At 39.2% G+C, this 18,670-nt stretch overlaps 1 protein-coding gene across 1 annotated transcript in view; it reads left to right on the top strand.

The window, feature by feature from the left end:
- Window positions 1–10,775, top strand: part of fam20cb (FAM20C golgi associated secretory pathway kinase b) — a 50,624-nt gene extending 39,849 nt beyond the window's left edge. Inside the window, exons 5-10 of the mRNA XM_061232739.1 lie at window positions 579–694; window positions 1,239–1,419; window positions 2,841–2,950; window positions 3,226–3,307; window positions 3,894–3,953; window positions 5,984–10,775. Of these exons, the coding sequence (XP_061088723.1) occupies window positions 579–694; window positions 1,239–1,419; window positions 2,841–2,950; window positions 3,226–3,307; window positions 3,894–3,953; window positions 5,984–6,239 (805 nt within the window). The 3' untranslated portion in view covers window positions 6,240–10,775. The remainder of the gene's footprint in view (window positions 1–578; window positions 695–1,238; window positions 1,420–2,840; window positions 2,951–3,225; window positions 3,308–3,893; window positions 3,954–5,983) is intronic.
- Window positions 10,776–18,670: the final 7,895 nt, after the last annotated feature.

Below are 18,670 nucleotides of genomic sequence, written 5' to 3'. Positions count from 1 at the left end.
TGGATTTAATGTCACTGCAGTCCCTGTCCAACCCTAGTGCAGTATGCAATTTTATCATTACATGCCTAATGAGAGAGTTCTATAAATAAAGGGACACTCCAGTCATTTAAGCCCTGGTATCCTGGCCCAGTTCCCACTCTCTTTCCTAATAGCACACACGGGAGGCATGTGGGAAGGAAATTGTTAGAGATTTGGGGTTTCCGTATTATTTAAAGTAAGAAAACTCTGTTTGCACAGACGTGCAAGCGCTTTTCTGGCGGTGATGAAATTGGGAGCAGAACCAGTGAGAACTGGCAGCCATGCCAGCTGGGAAACATGAGTGATGTGGGAAATGTGAAGCCTGCATGTCAGGGTGCTCCTCAACACTAATCTGGGGATTTGAAGTCAATCTCTGTACTTTAACACTTAGCATAGGGAAACCACTAGAACCCTGACCTTATCTTTGGCACTGTTCTGAGAATGCTGGAATAGAGTCAAGGCCTGGCAGACTGCTGTGGGCACAATGCTCAATCTATCATGGCCCGGTGCTGTAAGTGCTTCTTCTGAAATACCAACGACGTGAGCCTGTGTTTCCACAGAATCCTGGATTTTCGGCGAGTCCCTCCGGTGGCTGGGAGGCTGGTCAACATGACGAAGGAGATCCGGGACGTGACTCGGGACAAGAAGCTGTGGAGAACATTTTTCGTCTCCCCAGGTGCCAACCTTAGCGACTCGGGGGCTAGCTTCCTATATCATAGCTGTGGGTTGGAGGCGCTAAAGCTCTGGCGGAGTCGCTGGGCTGGTGGTGCGTGCTGAATAATTGAAATGTCAGGCTTAGTGTTAAACGCTCCTCCGTGGCACAAATAATAAAAATCGCCAAATGGTTTTGGGAGGGGTCTTTACTCAGATGTCAGCTGCATGAATTATAATAGCGGTGGGAGCGGTGGTAATGGAAAGAACCAGATCTGTTTTGACAAGGCCGACACGGATAACTCCCTTTAGTGCATTTCAGCGCTCGCTGAAGGCATGCAGATATAAGGCCCCTACTTTAGATATACGGCTGTGTGCAGCTGTAAGGATGGAAAGGCAAACCTAAGGCTTAAAATATAAGCAGCACGGTCGTGGAAAGCCATGTTCATTTATTAGTTTGGTTTTGTTTTATTGGGGCAAGATGAACAGGATTGGGGTGTGTGAAGTTAGCTGATTGTGAATGTTATGAGGAACCTTGCAGCTCATATTTCACCTTATCCCTCATACAGCCAACAATATCTGCTTCTATGGGGAGTGCTCTTACTATTGCTCCACAGAGCACGCTCTGTGTGGGAAGCCGGATCAGATCGAAGGCTCCCTGGCAGCCTTTCTCCCAGACCTGGCCCTGGCCAAGCGCAAGACCTGGAGGAACCCTTGGCGACGCTCTTACCACAAGCGCAAGAAAGCAGAGTAAGGACTCTATACTGTAGCACAGCTGGCTGAATCATTTTAAGATGCAATAAAACATTTGTCTGGGTAAAGTTATGTCCACTGAGAGTACTGGATCCATGCTGAAGAACTGTGAAAATGCTGAGCAGAGACCCTGGCTTTCTTTTCACCGGACTAAACTTGTCACAGTTCCAATGTCAGTTGAACTGTGGTTATTAGAGAGAAATGAAAAGTTGAAAGGGCCCCAGAAAAGCTAGCAGTGCACAGTTGGAGCTTGGAGCTCAGTGGCTATCAAACAAATGTTCTCTGCTATTGCTGCTCTTTGTGGTTAAATAGCATGGCTTATGTAGGGCCTGTGTCCTTCCCTCGCCTTTGTGTGTTTTTATTTGATAAGGAAAACCACTCTATGACTCATTTATTCATTTATGTCCTAGAAGACCAGCAGGAAGCTGCTTTTAGCTCCGTGCTACAGTTGACAAAATAAATAGCTGGAAATTTGTGTGCTCATGTGCGTCATGTGATTGGATCACAGCAGCTAAAATCGGACATCAATTGCTGCCATTGACAATAACTGTCTAAGTCTTAAATAACCCCCAAAATGAGCTCTACTTTATTCTTTTTTTTATGCTTCTCCAACCACTCATCCATTTCATCTGGTACCTCCTCTCCTTGTTCTTTCCTCTTTCAATTTGTTCTCATCTCATTTATATTTTTATTCCTATTCATATTTATTGAAGCAACCAAAATGCAAATACATAAGTCTGTGGCCAAATTACATAAATGGCAGTTTCATCTCAGACCAGTAAAAAACTATGAACCAGAAGAAAATAGAAATAAACCAATCCTGATTTGCTGGCATAAGCTTTCGAGTTAGAGTAATTCCCTGAGCTTTTTCCACATACGTGACCAGGATGACCAGGAGCTGCAAGACCCAAGGCAGGAGTGAGAAGCGGAAAATAATTTATGATTTATGAGGTGCCTCTGAGAATAATAAATTCACATCCCAAATATGTCTGGCTCCCTTATGCCTCCTGTTTCTCTGGGCCCGGTCTGATCTGAGAAGATACTGCTGCCGCCCTCAGAACTCTGTGTGCTGTAATCCCCTCCCCGACCAGGCAGGAGAGGGAATTATGGGGCTTTGAGGCGATGACAGCGTGTGCAGACAGAGCCACTCTGAGCCACAGGGCCGACCCGTCTATGAGCTGCATTATCAAGTGGCTCATCCTCCATCTGCCACAGGACGGCTGCTGTTATGACGACACAGTATAAATGGCATTGAGAACTCAAGCATATCCATACTGGAGTAGCTGCAGAAAAAAGGCTGAAGGGGAATTTTTAAGTAACCCTAATTTCGCCTTCTGTGATTTGATTTTGGCTACTATTGAAGTATCCATTCCTTTTATTTCCAATCTGACCTTTGTGTTTCCTGTGTCTGTCGACAGGTGGGAAGTTGACCCCGATTACTGTGAAGAGGTCAAGCAGACTCCGCCCTATGACAGTGGCTCACGTCTGCTGGACATCATGGATATGACCATTTTCGACTTCCTGATGGGTGAGATACTCAGATAACACTGTCCTGTATGCTCATTCCGGTTGGTCTTTTAATTGGTCAGGAAGTGATAGAATGTGCAGCTAGTGATTTCTCTGGCAACTAGACCGCAGTGAGAAGCAACACTTTATGAAATATAGTTTTTTCTTTTGCTGTAATGTCCCTAGAATCACAGGTCGATCTCAGATATATGGTTACATACCTCATCATTTCAGTGTGACTTCCTGAGCTTAGGTTTAAAACCTATACCTACATCTGAGTTTTTTCCCCCCTTACAGGAAATATGGATCGTCATCATTACGAGACATTTGAGAAGTTTGGAAATGAGACCTTCATCATCCATCTGGATAATGGCAGAGGGTGAGGAAGTGTTTACATATCCAGCGCCTTAAATTAGACCTTTGAAAGAGAACCCGGCACTACTTTTCTTTTAAAGACACAAAAAGACCTTTTGTGAAAAAGGAACGTCCCTGCTTTTTCACTTGTCGTGGTCTGCTCACTAGAGATAACTTAGTTACGATAGCTACTTTTTGTGTGTGAGGTATTTGGTTATTTCCTTGCTGGGACGATAGTCTGCTGGGGATGCAGTGTTTAGTGCTCCCGCACATTTCTTTTAATTTTTTGTTTGGTGAGCACCAAACAAAATACATTTTTTCCCCATAATATCCCACACATCATGCAGTATCACATTACTACCAGTGGAGGCAGTATCAGCCCCACCTCATATATTTGCATTGTCACTGTCCCTGTCAGAGTTTAGCTCATATGAAAGGAGCAAGGTGGTGGCACATGGGTCCAAGTATGGAACATATGGTAGAGGTCTTGGGGAAGATCGGTACTTCCATGTAATTAATGCCTCAGCCTCAACTGCAGAAACAATGAATAATTCAGTTGTCAATATTGTACAATGTGTACAATGACATGATTTCCCCTTTAACCATTTCAGGTTTGGAAAGCATTCACATGATGAGCTCTCAATTCTTGTGCCTTTAAGCCAATGTTGCCGGTAAGTCAGTCCTTCATTCTCATTTTCTCTAGAAAATAATCACATCTTTTTCACATCTATAGAAAAAAACAAAAGATTACTTTAGTATATTTCACAATTTAATACAGTGGTGTGAAAAAATGTTTGCCCCCTTCCTGATTTCTTATTTTTTTGCATGTTTGTCACACTTAAATGTTTCAGATCATCAAACAAATTTTAATATTAGTCAAAGACAACACAAGTAAACACAAAATGCAGTTTTGAAAATGAAGGTTTTTATTATTTAAAAAAAATCCAAACCTACATGGCCCTGTGTGAAAAAGTGATTGCCCCCTAAACCTAATAACTGGTTGGGCCACCCTTAGCAGCAACAACTGCAATCAAGCGTTTGCGATAACTTGCAATGAGTCTCTTACAGCGCTGTGGAGGAATTTGGGCCCACTCATCTTTGCAGAATTGTTGTAATTCAGCCACATTGGAGGGTTTTCGAGCATGAACCGCCTTTTTAAGGTCATGTCACAGCATAGGATTCAGGTCAGGACTTTGACTAGGCCACTCCAAAGTCTTCATTTTGTTTTTCTTCAGCCATTCAGAGGTGGACTTGCTGGTGTGTTTTGGATCATTGTCCTGCTGCAGAACCCAAGTTTGTTTCAGCTTGAGGTCACGAACAGATGGCCAGACATTCTCCTTCAGAATTTTTTGGTAGACAGCAGAATTCATGGTTCCATTTATCTTCCAGGTCCTGAAGCAGCAAAACAGCCCCAGACCATCACACTACCACCACCATATTTTACTGTTGGTATGATGTTCTTTTTCTGAAATGCGGTGTTACTTTTACGCCAGATGTAATGGGACACACACCTTCCAAAAAGTTCGTCAGACCACAGAGTATTTTCCCAAAAGTCAAGATGTTTTCTGGCAAAATTGAGACGAGCCTTAATGTTCTTTTTGCTCAGCAGTGGTTTTCGTCTTGGAACTATGCCATGCAGGCCATTTTTGCCCAGTCTCTTTCTTATAGTGGAGTCATGAACACTGACCTTAACTGAGGCAAGTGAGGCCTGCAGTTCTTTGGATGTTGTTGTGGGGTCTTTTGTGACCTCTTGGATGAGTCGTTGCTGCGCTCTTGGGGTAATTTTGGTTGGCCGGCCACTCCTGGGAAGGTTCACCACTGTTCCATGTTTTCGCCATTTGTGGATAATGGCTCTCACTGTGGTTCGCTGGAGTCCCAAAGCTTTAGAAATGGCTTTATAACCTTTTCCAGACTGATAGATCTCAATTACTTTCTTTTTCATTTGTTTGTTCATTTCTTTAGATCTCGGCATGATGTCTAGCTTTTGAGGATCATTTGGTCTACTTCACTTTGTCAGGCAGGTCCTATTTAAGTGATTTCTTGATTGAGAGCAGTTGTGGCAGTAATCAGGCCTGGGTGTGGCTAGAGAAATTGAACTCAGGTTTGATAAACCACAGTTAAGTTGTGTTTTAACAGGGGGGGCAATCACTTTTCCACACAGGGCCATGTAGGTTCGGATTTTTTTTCTCCCTTAATAACAAAAACCTTCATTTAAAAACTGCATTTTGTGTTTACTTGTGTTGTCTTTGACTAATATTGAAAATTTTTTGATGATCTGAAACATTTAAGTGTGACAAACATGCAAAAAAATAAGAAATCAGGAAGGGGGCAAACACTTTTTCACACCACTGTATATCCAGATGGCAAATATTTCAGTGTTTCATAAATGGTTTTCTGAAAAGTGTTTTTTCCACTTGTTGTCTGTTGTTTGTATGTAATTATAACTGAAAATGAAGTCATTAGGATATATCTGGTGGTCTTGGTCTTACAGGGTCTATGCAGCAGTTATGTGCATTTTAGGTGCTAGATATTTTAAGAATCAGATATAGTTAGAAGATATTAAGCGCAGGTGGTTTGGAAGTTACAGTACAAACTTTCAACAACAATCTGTACTGAAGACAAAATATTAATTGAAACCGGGGGGCGGCGTCATACATGCACATTCAAAGTCCACTGTGCGCTGACCATTCCTCATCCACAGAGTGAAGAAGTCCACCCACCTGAGACTCCAGCTGTTGGCCAAGGAGGAGTACAAGCTGAGCGCTCTGATGGCGGAGTCGCTGCTGAAGGACCGGCTCACACCCGTCCTCATCCCGCCTCACCTGGAGGCCCTGGACCGCCGCCTGCGTCTGGTCCTGCAGGTGCTGTCCGACTGCATCGAGAAGGAGGGCTACGCCAATGTGGTGGAGGGCGACCTGGCCGAGGACAGCACTCACACCGCCCCCAGCAGGAGGTAGTAGGCCCGAACCGGAGAGGGACCCTCCCGCCTGCTCAACAAGTCTTGCAAGAGACGCTCTTATTTATGCTACTTTTTGAATTCAGTGAATTCCAAGACTCCTTTACCCCGCTATCACCTGTGTAGGCGTGTTTATATGCTGTGATCATACGTGCAGATATATAAGCATGCATAAATGAGGTGATAGATATGGTCTTAATAAATAAAAAAAGGTTTTATTGCTTATATGGTACATAGGAGAAAGAGGAACTAATTTCTTTTCTATTGTCAATTTGGTTTGATTTTTGTCTTGTTTTATAATTTTTTTTGTTTGTTTGTTTCAGGTTTTGGAGTGCCGGTTTACTCCAAAATCATTTAGCCTGTCAACATCAGTTGCCCTGAAGTTATTTATTGCGTTGCATATTTATTTTATTTGAGAAGTCACCAATTTTATCAATTTCTTTATACTGATAACAAAACTGGTTAGGCTGATAGATCTTTGTCCAGGTGTTCAGAGTACAGAGGCAAAGGGGAGAGGTGGCACTGCCTTCATACTGTATATACTGCAGAGACTGGAAAGGCAGTTGTTTCTTTATACCTATATGTCCTACTGCTAACTTTGTTTCAAATTACCCACTTAGAACAAACAATATTTGCTATTTAATGAGACAGGGAGCTTAAAACCTGAAACTATTGAACATGCCCATGACCCACATAGAACATTCCTAGTCAACTACAGTATACCCTCATATCTTCGACTACACAATATGTATTATCCAGATTTTCAAATAAAATCAACATTTTTGTTTTTAAATAACCACAAAATGTCAACAAGAGTTAGTGTTTATTATTGCTCTCATATATGAAGTAGTAATTATATAGTTAGGTTAACATGCAGCATTAAATCTCAAGATCTTAAATAAATGAGAAGCAAAGTAAATATTTTATGTGACAAAGCAATACAAAGAAACAAATTAATCGTATCGGCATAGTGTGTATAATGGCAGAAATGGGTCATATTTGTGTTTGACTCGAAATCACAGAACTTTTTTCATTCTTTGTGACATTGCTTCCTGGTTTCTGCATGAAAAATAATTTTAAAAATTCATCATTTCGTATTCCAGAGGGTCATGTTTTATACAAAAAACTAAGAAGCAGCTTTCCCTGAAATGATTGACTCCAACTCATCAGTGGCACTTTTGAAATGAGATATACACTTTATTCTTTCATGTGTTTTGACGGAAATTATTGAAAAACACCCAATATGAACAAAACTAGTTGTATTATGTTTACACAAGTGTCATTAAATGTGCCTCATCCCCTGTCTCATCCCAAAAAGAAGTGAATAGAAAAAGAAATCAAAAAACTATTAAAATTTGTGGTACATTAGATGACTATAGACATGTATGTAAAACTAGCACACCTAAAAACAATATTCAAATGAATTTAAATTTTTCCCTTTGTATCAGTGAAGGTGTTTTGATGTTCTCTTAACTGCTAGTTACAAAACTATGTACATCCTGTAACTCATATATTTTTAACCAGTGGCCCAAGCAATTCCCAGAAATATTTTACCCTTTATTCTGAAAGAAGAACATTACAGTCTTCATATTCTTTACTATCTCCTTCAATTCACAGTTTTATAATTTATTGATTGGGCAGAGGCTTTTAGCCAAAATGACATACAAAAGAGATTTGTTATGCGTAAAAAAGTTTGTACCGCAGATTTAAGTTCATTAACTATTCATGAAGCTTTTAAGTAACCTTTGAAGTTCATCTGTCAGTAGTTTATATAACAGATAGGAATCGTGCCTCTGCTTATTTTATTTTTTTTCCATCATAAAACATTCTGGTGAAATATAAATTCAAATCAAAGTATTTGAAAGCAAAAGTAGTTTGATGTATTAAACATCTCAAAGGTCCTAATGTGGCATTTTCATATTTTGGTAAATTCAACCAAAACCTTTTCCTCAGCTTTTATGTTCTCATGGAACAACCCTAGGTGCCTTTCAGTGAGGCAATATTGTGTACTATTTTCATTCAGTGTCAGACTATATATATAAATATTTCCAGCCTGAGTAACATTTCCAACCACTTAGCAGCGCTTTATTCAAATTCACTAAAGTGCTAGCCAGTGCATGCTTTATAGATGGTTAGTTAAGTTCTTCAAGTGCACTTAAAGTGTTCACAAAAAAATACAGGGTGTAAAATGCTGTTATGGGTCGTTTGGTGTTTTGATATGGTCAAAACGTATCTGGTCATGACAAACAGAGATGTACAAGCTCTATTAGGGTTCTGCACATGTTGTCTCAGCTGTAGCCTCCGCCCTGTTGGACGTAAGTGTGGAAGGCTTTTCCACCGTTGCCCATTGAGCACAGTGAGAGAGAGAATTTAAGAGATATTTGAACCCAATGTGATATAAAAAGGGTGTGAAGGATGATGGCAATTCACTGTTGTGCATTTCCATGCAGAAATAGGCATGGCCAGTGTAGTATCATTATGTGGACTCCCTGCTGAGAGAGATGGAAGGATATGAGGGGATGTCAGCTGTGTGAAGACGGCCATTACTAGCAGCACTACCCCTGTGGTGTGCATTTCATTAAAAGCAGACACTTGTGAAGAAATGTCTCCCTCGTGTATAGCATTGTACCACTAGTTTATTAAAAACTTAATCTAGTGGCTATCAATCAGGTCACAAATGTTGTTATGTATCTCTGTGGCCATAGCTTATGATGTAGGTGATGCAATTTTCTGTCAGGTTTCTTGTCCAGTTAACTACTATTGGTTAGTACTCAGTGAATAATAGCTCGCTGCCATTGACTATTAGTTACTTTACTGTTATATTGTCCTCATATAGCATAAATTTAGCATTTATTTCTATCTGTTCAATATGATTATTCATGGGGAAAACTGATTCTCAAAAGCCAAGGGCAAGGCTCAGCTTATGCATATGTTTCTGTGAAGTCTGTGCAGAACCCTAATATGGACTCTTGTGTGGACTCAATAGTCACATGCTTTTACAATGTTATCAGCTCTGAACTGAGCTTTAAACCAATCATACCCATATGTCACATTTCGGCATATAAACTTAATAAATTGTTATAAACTGTTATGGTATTGCTTCAAACGTGGGAAGCACAACCTGAGGCTGGTTAAAACCAATTTTAAATGAAATGTTTAAATTCAAATGTAAGGTGTTTCAAAATTAAGCCAACTTTAGAAATCAAAGAAAATCTATGATGTGCGCATCCCTCACCATTTGTAGTATGTGTTGAATTGTGCCTGACCCTCCCTTGTTTCTCCTTATGTGAGTAGGTATACAGTAAACCAGCAGAAATTGACTGAAAATCAGCACTGTTTAGAGAAATCGTGTGGATGTGTGCAAGTTTGTCTCAATATTTTGTGAAAATCCTGAATAACAAGGCCTGAATGAAGGCAATACAGTATTTCCAATGGCCCTATGAGGATACACGGACTGCCTGTTTGAATTGTGCGATAGCATCACCTGGATTGTAAATACCATCATGTTAAATGCTCTACTACAGAGTCGCTATTTAGTCAAGGTACTTGATGGAAAGGAAAGGCACTCTTTTGTGATGTCCAGTTTACAAGCATTCCTTCTAAGTATTAATTAGACTGTGCTGTTACAAACTCAACTAAGTGAGAGTTTAATTTCCTCCAGACTTTTGTCCTCCAGATTGTGTCTGATAATAGAGGTACACAATATTCACTGGAAGTTCAGTGTTAAACAATGACTGTTTGCTTGGCTTCTTATTTCCATGTACAATATCAGGTGCCAGACCCATGCAATGGTTCCATGTATGTATGTTTCCCAACCATTGTTTACAAAGGCATAGCAATCCATACATACACTGATATGTTGCATCATTCTCGGATAATAATATTCTCATCCATTTCAAAAGAAACCATTTCAAGGTACGCATTTATTAACATGCTTGTGTTTCATATCATAGCTTTTCTTTCTGAAATTATATTATTTATTGAAGTCTGAATCAATTTAGATTCCAGAGGGAAATTACTTTAGTTTTTTTGTTTTTTGTTTTTTGTTTTCCTGTATTAATGTTTCTGTTTTATGGTATGTCCAGATGTTTATCTCTTATTGATCTGAAAGATAGGGTGTAAATGTATTTACTGTCAGACAGCAGAGTGCAATGCTAGAGTAAATATTATAATTACATCAGAGAATGAATATTTGAGTAAACCCAGTGCCTGTGCAATTATATGATAGAAATACTTGAATGTTTGGGTTCACTATCAAAACAGAACATTTAAAAATGTTTTTCTTTACCTAGAATCAAAAACGACAAAGAGGTAACGAGGGCATGGGATGTAGTCCATCCTCTCCTGGAAATGGCGGCCAAGAGACTACTTAATATCTCTCCTTCAGTTTTCATAGTACAATGTAAATAACTATAAATACTTTGAGAACAAAATAAGCTGTATTTCTGCAGCAATAGGCTTCTTTTTCTTTTGAGCATTGTTTCTGTGGAATTTGTTTGCAACATGTTAAAAGTGCAATAAAACTAAATGGCAAAAAGTGTTGTGCATTACGGGTGACGGGTGCTAATATGGGGAGATCACAATTTAGTACTTCATCAGTCATCATGACTCAATAGACTATGACTTTGATTCAGTTAAAGTTTACATCATAACAGAGATTTTCTGTACAGATTGATACAGGTTGTAGTATTAATGGTAAGGAATGCATTCCCAAATACAGTATTTGCATTTATTTGTACATTAAATATTGGTTGAATTTAGGTCAACAGAAGCTACAGGTTTAGATGAAACTTCAAATTGCATATTTATACCATACTGTTCACCTATATGTATTTATATTGACAGTGCACAATACAGTACATGTGTCTGTAGAGTTTTCATTCAAAATCGAATTTAGTCTAGGTCTAGCTTAATCCATGTCTGTGAAACCAGCCCACAGAATCTCCCAAACTGAACTGGAGACAGGATGGGATATCCCTGTTCCTGAAGGAATACTGCCAGGAATGGTCATTTTGCATTCTTAAGACTCAATTAGGCTGAATAATTGAAAAATGAAGGAATTGAGAGCTTATAGACAAGCTGCTCATTGCTTGCAAGGCTCCTCAGAGTATTTGTTCACAGCATCATTGTGCTTTAAATATGTGGCTAGGGAATAATCTCTGCACATTCAGTCACTGCAATCGCTACTTATTCATTCAGTTCATCTCCAGGAGATTCAAAGCTTCTTCCCCCTACCAGCAGGCTGGAAACACCTCTCCTGCCTCTGACTGCTGAGCTCCAGGTGTCTCACCTCACACTGCGAGAGCTACATTTCCTTTGAGCACTTCAAATCTACTCCCACTCGCACTCTGACTGGCGCCTTCCACACTCACACAGGCCTCGCTGTTCTGAGTCACTTTTATAACAGGATTCCTGCAGCATAAAAGGAGGACCATATGCTGAAACTGTGACATCCTTTGCATTTTTTTAAGTATTGAGTACTATTTAGGCTGCTGCGTGATACCTTTTCTGATGAAATCTGTTACACTGGCTTAAATTAGCCATTTGCTGTCAGTTTACCCAATTCATTTTATACAGATGGATTCCAGTTCCCAAATCAGAGTGTTGTTACAGTATACTTTAATGGACTAAAATAAAATAGATTTTATTTGTATTCCATCCATCCATCCATTATCTTAACCCGCTTATCCTGAACAGGGTCACAGGGGGGCTGGAGCCTATTCCAGCATACATTGGGCGAAAGGCAGGAATACACCCTGGACAGGTCACCAGTCCATCACAGGGCACACACACCATTCACTCACGCACTCATACCTATGGGCAATTTAGACTCTCCAATCAGCCTAACCTGCATGTCTTTGGACTGTGGGAGGAAACCGGAGTACTCGGAGGAAACCCACGTAGACACGGGGAGAACATGCAAACTCCGCACAGAGAGGCCACAGCCGACAGGGAATCCGAACCCAGGACCTCCTTGCTGTGAGGCGGCAGTGCTCCCCACTGCACCATCCGTGCCCCCATTTTATTTGTATTGAACTTTGAAACTTTTAACTCCTATATTAATTGCCAGCATCAACCAGAGGATGTGGGTCAGGCTTTATATCAGGCAGGATGTATTTTAAAAATGCTGAATCGTGAGCGTATGTAGCTAATGCATATAAGACAGCTGCATTCTAGAAAGGAGTTCAGACGCTGTGATGCAGTACTACATTTTGCCACAAGGTGCCAGAAAAACATAGGAAAACATCAACAATATTTCAAACCACTTTTGCCAGGGGAGTTCTATGTGATCCAACTTACTTGACACAAAGGGAACAATGTACTCTGATCATGAAAAATGATCTCTTTTTGATTATCCTTTATATATACAAGACTATGCCCAAACAAAATAGTTGTACTTTAAAAAACGAGAAAATCATGCAGTAATAATTGAAAGGCATATCAGTTTAATTTGTAATTTAAAATGATGTAAAGCAGAGGGGACATGCTACAGTGCATATAAATCAAATAAACATCACCCCTGAAATGAACACTATGTGGGAACACATCAATAATAGCAGTTGAGAAATTGGTCTTCCACTTTAACTTACACTAAATGACACGTGGCACCATGAAACGATACACTACAAGAGGTCTTTGCTATAGATTTCCAATTACTATAAAGTACAACATTCAACGAACGTAATATGATTCTTTCTCGGTCAGGCAAATAGACAAATTGAATAAACACAGGTAACTCTCACTAACAAAAAATGCATATCCATGACAATTTATTTTTATTTTTAGTAAATATTCATACTGTTTTTTCCATTGCAAATGCCCACTGGGTGATACTTTCAAATTTTATATTATGGGAATTTTCCCCCATAAAATACCTGTAGAACAAAGGAATACTATGTGGGAGCAGAGATTACTACGTTATACACTCAGTGACCACTTTATTAGGCATACAGTCAGTGATCACATTATTAGGTACACCTGTACACCAGCTCGTTAATGTTAAGTGTCTATTTAGTATGTGGCAGCAACTCAATGCATAAAAGCATGCTGACATGGTCAAGAGTTTTAGTTGCTGTTCAGACCAAACATCGGAATAGGGCAGAGTAACTAAGTGACATTGAAATGTATATTTCATTGTCATATAAACTTTTTATTTTTCTGAACCAACTGATCTCCTGCTGCTGTTGTTTGCTCAGAGATGCTTTCCTGCGTACCACTATTGTTACACATTGCCGCCTTCTTGTCAGCTTGGACCAGTCTCCTCTGACCTCTCTCATTGGCAAGGAATTTTGGCCCACATAACTGGATGTTTTTTGCACCATTCTCAGTAAACTCTAGAGACTGTTCCAAGAGATTTCTGTGAGTCTCAAAACACCCTGTAATAAGTGTATTACTACTTGATTAAATGGAGGTACTAGTGCTGAGCAAACTGTGGTGTGTCTTTACTGTGATATATTCAGTCTCATATTAGATGAATACTAAATTGCATTAACAATGAATAACACATACGTACAAAGCTGACATTATAGAGCATTGTGATTTTCCATCTGCACATAGCACTCCAGTCTACAATCTATAAGCTCTGACTACAGCTTTACCCTGTGCCGTTGTTTACTAACACAGTACAGTTGGGTAATTTTGAATTTTGTTTTGATAACCTTCAGATACACTTTGTAGCCCCCGGAAAACAGCCCCGCGTGCTTTATAAATACAGCCCGCGAAATGGCTTCATGAATGAAGGAAACACAGTTCTGACAAGCATCTGAAGAGACAGGGACCACAACGCAAAGTGCTGTAATCAAAGTCGCCCCAGACAGCACAGCAGAGGAAACGTTGTCATGGGAATGCAAAAGGGCTCCTGTGAGGCCGTTATCTGATTGGACACTTTTAGCAGCACTCTTTCCACCAGACAAAACGTTCTGCTCCTGGTTTAGGTATCTCCATGCTCAAAATAACTCTGACATACTTTCTACTTTATGTTTATGACTTCCCCGACAGTTAAATAATATACAGTAAGAAAGTGATATGTTCTGTTAAAACGTGTCTATCATATTAAACCACTCTCTGAAAAGAGGTGCACATAGCTCACTGGAGGAAATAACAAGTGACAATGTGGCTTTGATGATGATTTCAAGCAGAGAAATGAATGTATTTTGAAGCATCTAGGAGTAAATCATCATTGTTATTTCCACAGGAGCAAACAGTTACCTTCCCTAGTGACACTGCTGGATTTCACTCACAGATTATGTTGTGTTTTTTCCTCTTTTCTGTGATGCTTCATTCTGTTCATTCTCTTAGGCAAATGTAAAATTGTGGATGTAGCTGATAATATCTAAACAAATTTGAGAACCTTTTATAGGGCTTAAGTAAAAAATCATATTATTTTTTCTTGCGCACATCAGTGACTATCTTGAACATGTCATTTTAAAAAGCACTTACTTAAAAAATGGTCATAGATTTCTTTATACATCTGAACCTTTGTTAGTACCATATTTGTAATTTACAACAGATTCTCAACTCTGGTCTTTGGGACCCACTGTGTATGTGGGTTCTGTATTGTAATGAGCTGATAATTGTTCTTAATGAGATACTTTCACAGTCTACTGAAGAGTGATTTCCCCTCATATAACCACATTCTACCAGACATAGCTATGTATGCCCAAATAAATGTCCCAAATTCCAGGAATTCCAGGAATTTCAAACTGTCATACCAAATTATGCTTTTATTTACTGTGCTGTATGTACTATATGACCAATAATTCAGTTGAAATAAATTGACAGGTGAAATCAATTGAGTCTGATTTAGTGTGTGTAAGTATGTAAGTGTGAGTTTTCTGACAGCAAATGGCAACAAGCCAAACCTGATTGCACACTTTCATTTTGTCCCCAAATCTCACAGTTGTATTGTTGTCCCAACCCCAGAGTTTATTAATGAGAAGAAATCATTATAAATAAATAAACTATTAAAGTAAAAACTGAATCAAATTAATGACATTTGCAAAATGCAATATACTGTAAGTAGGCTATTTATTTTATTTTTCCTACAAAATATACCTATCCCATTCCAGTGGCATCAGTCCCATCACAACTTTTCAAATTAAGTTACTTGGCTATTATGAAAACAATCTGTTACAGTCAAATATACATCTGAGGAGGATGAAGATTTTCTGAAGTGATATCTTGAAGTGAAGATAAATCAAGATAAATATGACCTTAGGAGAGAGTATTTTTATTGTCTGTCCTTTCAAAATTGACTCTAATTTCATTAACTTTGAGAAGTTACTTAACTTTTTTTGCATATTCATGCAGAGCATGGTGCTCTCATCAAGACAATGAACACAATTGGCCCCAACAGATTATTTTGGCCATGATAAAATGTTTCCTTAAAGGCCAGACGGGCATCATGGTTCTCTTCCTGCTTTTAGTATTGGAAACGGCCACAAAATGTTCACAAAAAGTGAGCTAGGTTTTTGAAAAGCCCCTAACCCCTCCCCCTTGGTCTCCTGCGGTCAGCTCTCAGTGGCGAAAGTGTAGATTAAGTGGAGAATACAAAATGAAGAAGTGGGAGTTGGATGGAGGAGCAACATAACCAGTAAACTAACAACTCACTCATTTAGAAGACCAACAGGATTCTCAAAAGGTGTCCAAAGGCTTTTGGCTGGGTCTCAAAGAGTAAGATTACGTGGGCTCAGAGGTTTATGTTTAGCAACATCATCTGATAATTATGCAAACACATACGCCATTACACGTGGGTAATTATTTTATGAACAGCTTGGAAAAATAGCAGTTTGACCATATTTGACCAATATCTTTACTTAAATCAGTATGGAACACAAACCGAAAGTCCGAGGAGGATATGAAAAGCTCAAAATCATGAAAAATATGTGTGTGGGCCTATATGTCTTTAGCACATCTAGTCATTTCCAGCACACACTGACATTACCAGCACACAATGCCATTACTGCCATGGAGCTTGTTCAGTTAAAGATTAATAAAATTATGATTGTTTGTAATCGCATTACAGATTGCATTACAGATGTTAGTATTTGCATTACAGATACAAAAAGTGTCATTCCACAAAAACAAAAGAAAAAATATTTCTTAAGATAACAAATAAGATATTCTATACAGTTATCTAATGTAATCAAGTTGTACTGGTCATTTTATTATTTATGGTTATTGTTACTGTTTTTACAATTAAATGAATGAAGTGTATTTAATTTCCAATGAGATGAATAATGATGTGATAGAAATTACTTTGCCCTACAGTATGACTTCCAGTGAAGGACAAAAATATGATAACTACTGTACAGTTAAAGCCCAGCCATTATCAGATACTGACAAATGTAGGCTCATAATGAGATCAATAGACTGGTGTTTCAATGGGATTCATTTTTTAAACTTTGCATGGCCAATTGTTCCTGTTATTGCAGAATTGCCCATATTCAGACACATACATTTAGGTGATTCCTCATCTTTTCAAACCACTTGTTAAGAAATAAAATGTAACAGTTGTACAGTATTTATTTGTGACTCAAGGTTAGAACAATATGTTGATGGAATCCAGGTAGTTACATTACCAAATTGCCTTCTGCAATTTTAGCAGATGATCTGATCAAGTACTGCACTGCAAAATAACCTCACATGTCATGATACTGAATGTAATGTTTTTAACTTCTTTGCTGGGGTACAACACCGACTTCTAACTCAACTACCAGGGCCTTTCTATGCTTAGTTTGCAAGTTCTCCCTGTGCCCACTTGGGGTTTCTCCGAGTACTCTGGTTTCTTCCCACAATCCAAAGACATGTTAGGTTAGGCAAAAAACAAACAAAAAACAAAGGTTCTATAGTTACGTCAAGCAGTTGTGGAAACTATTAAAAATCATTGGAAATAGGTGAAAGCAGCTCAAATGTCTTCTCTCACATAAACACTATATCCACTTCCAATATCCATGCACTTCCCAATTGAGTATATGGCTGCAATGCATTAGGCCTGACACTGCCTATGTACTTCATTATTTGTGTTACTGCCACACCAGTCCACTTAACCAATGCTAAATATTTGCATGCTATTTTATGGGATAAAAAGCTTTGTTCACAGGTCCAACAGTTGCCCTGCATGGGAAATGAATCAGTAACCTTCAGGCTCTAAGCATTAGTCTTTCGCCAGCTCAGGCTTAATCTTGCCTTGATCAAACTGTCTGGTGTTATCGTGTCCCTGCTCACTTTTGTTTCCCAGCCTTTCTGTGCACTTCCTTTGGCTCCTGCTGTATAGGTTAACCCACCACACGTCATTCTCCTCTTTATCACTACCACCAATTTGTACCAAAACACCCCAAAAGTACACCGTTCTTATGGGACTCTTGCCCTCATGCTGTTTTGTTTCAAAGTACAATATATATGTATATATTGTATGTTGCACGTTAGATCCTGATCACTACCCCCAGGCCAATAATACGTCAATACAATTGGCAATCAATGTTTCATTTTAAGCCTTTGTTATTTAGCAAAGGCTAAAAATGATCAATTGACGGTTTTAATGTGAAAACATTAATAGCTTAGGCAAGCGACATACGGTATACAGGAACATAGGACAACAGCAACAACTCAATCTAGGCTACTGTATATCAAAATATACATTATATATATATTTATAAATGAAGGCATTGTCCTATTGCTCAGGAATTCGCAATGGAGTAGTATTGGTTTACTCAATTTGGAGGAAAATATCAGTTTTATAACTTAGAAAAACTTACATTGGTCTAGATGCCAGCGCACACTGGGCTACTACATTCATCTATCTCCCAGATCAAAGCCCACACACGGAGGCCTCGCGCCGAGGGCTATTTTCCCTGGTCTCCGCTGCCTGACAGTAGTCCCACAAATGCTCTGATTCCAGTCCCTTTGAACACACGTCTCCCGCTTTTAGTCACGGAAACGTAATTTATGCCCATTACACAGTATTATAGATTAGATCTGTAAAACTCGCATTGTTGGATGCAACTTCTGTAATTTGAGGAAACTGCACCAAAAAAAAAACACCCAAAAAAAAAAAACATCTCGCTGCTGTATATAAGCAAAACATTTAGGGCAAAAAAACTTAATCAAGTCATTGAGTGGAAACGGACATGAATAACGTGTTTGTTAGTCTTGAATCACTTGTTTGCTTATTGTTAGGTATATGGGACTATAAAAAGAAAACCAGAGAAAATAAAGTGTATGTGATAGGCTACTCGTATTTTGGACCACCCAGATTCAAAGAATGAGACCTAATAGCTACTAGTTGATGACGCCCCGGGTTCAGAGGTTCATGCAAGCTGTGGGAGCTAACCAATTTACTCTGTTATCAGCCCTTAACTACCAAGGGACCGACAACTGTGGAGGAAAGCGGGTTGTTCCAAAAAGAAACCGTCATTTGGTCAGGGAGGTAGA

This window comes from Conger conger, chromosome 2 (genome assembly GCF_963514075.1).
Source record: "Conger conger chromosome 2, fConCon1.1, whole genome shotgun sequence".
Lineage (NCBI taxonomy): Eukaryota > Metazoa > Chordata > Actinopteri > Anguilliformes > Congridae > Conger > Conger conger.
This window is presented reverse-complemented; position numbering and strand designations above follow the sequence as displayed.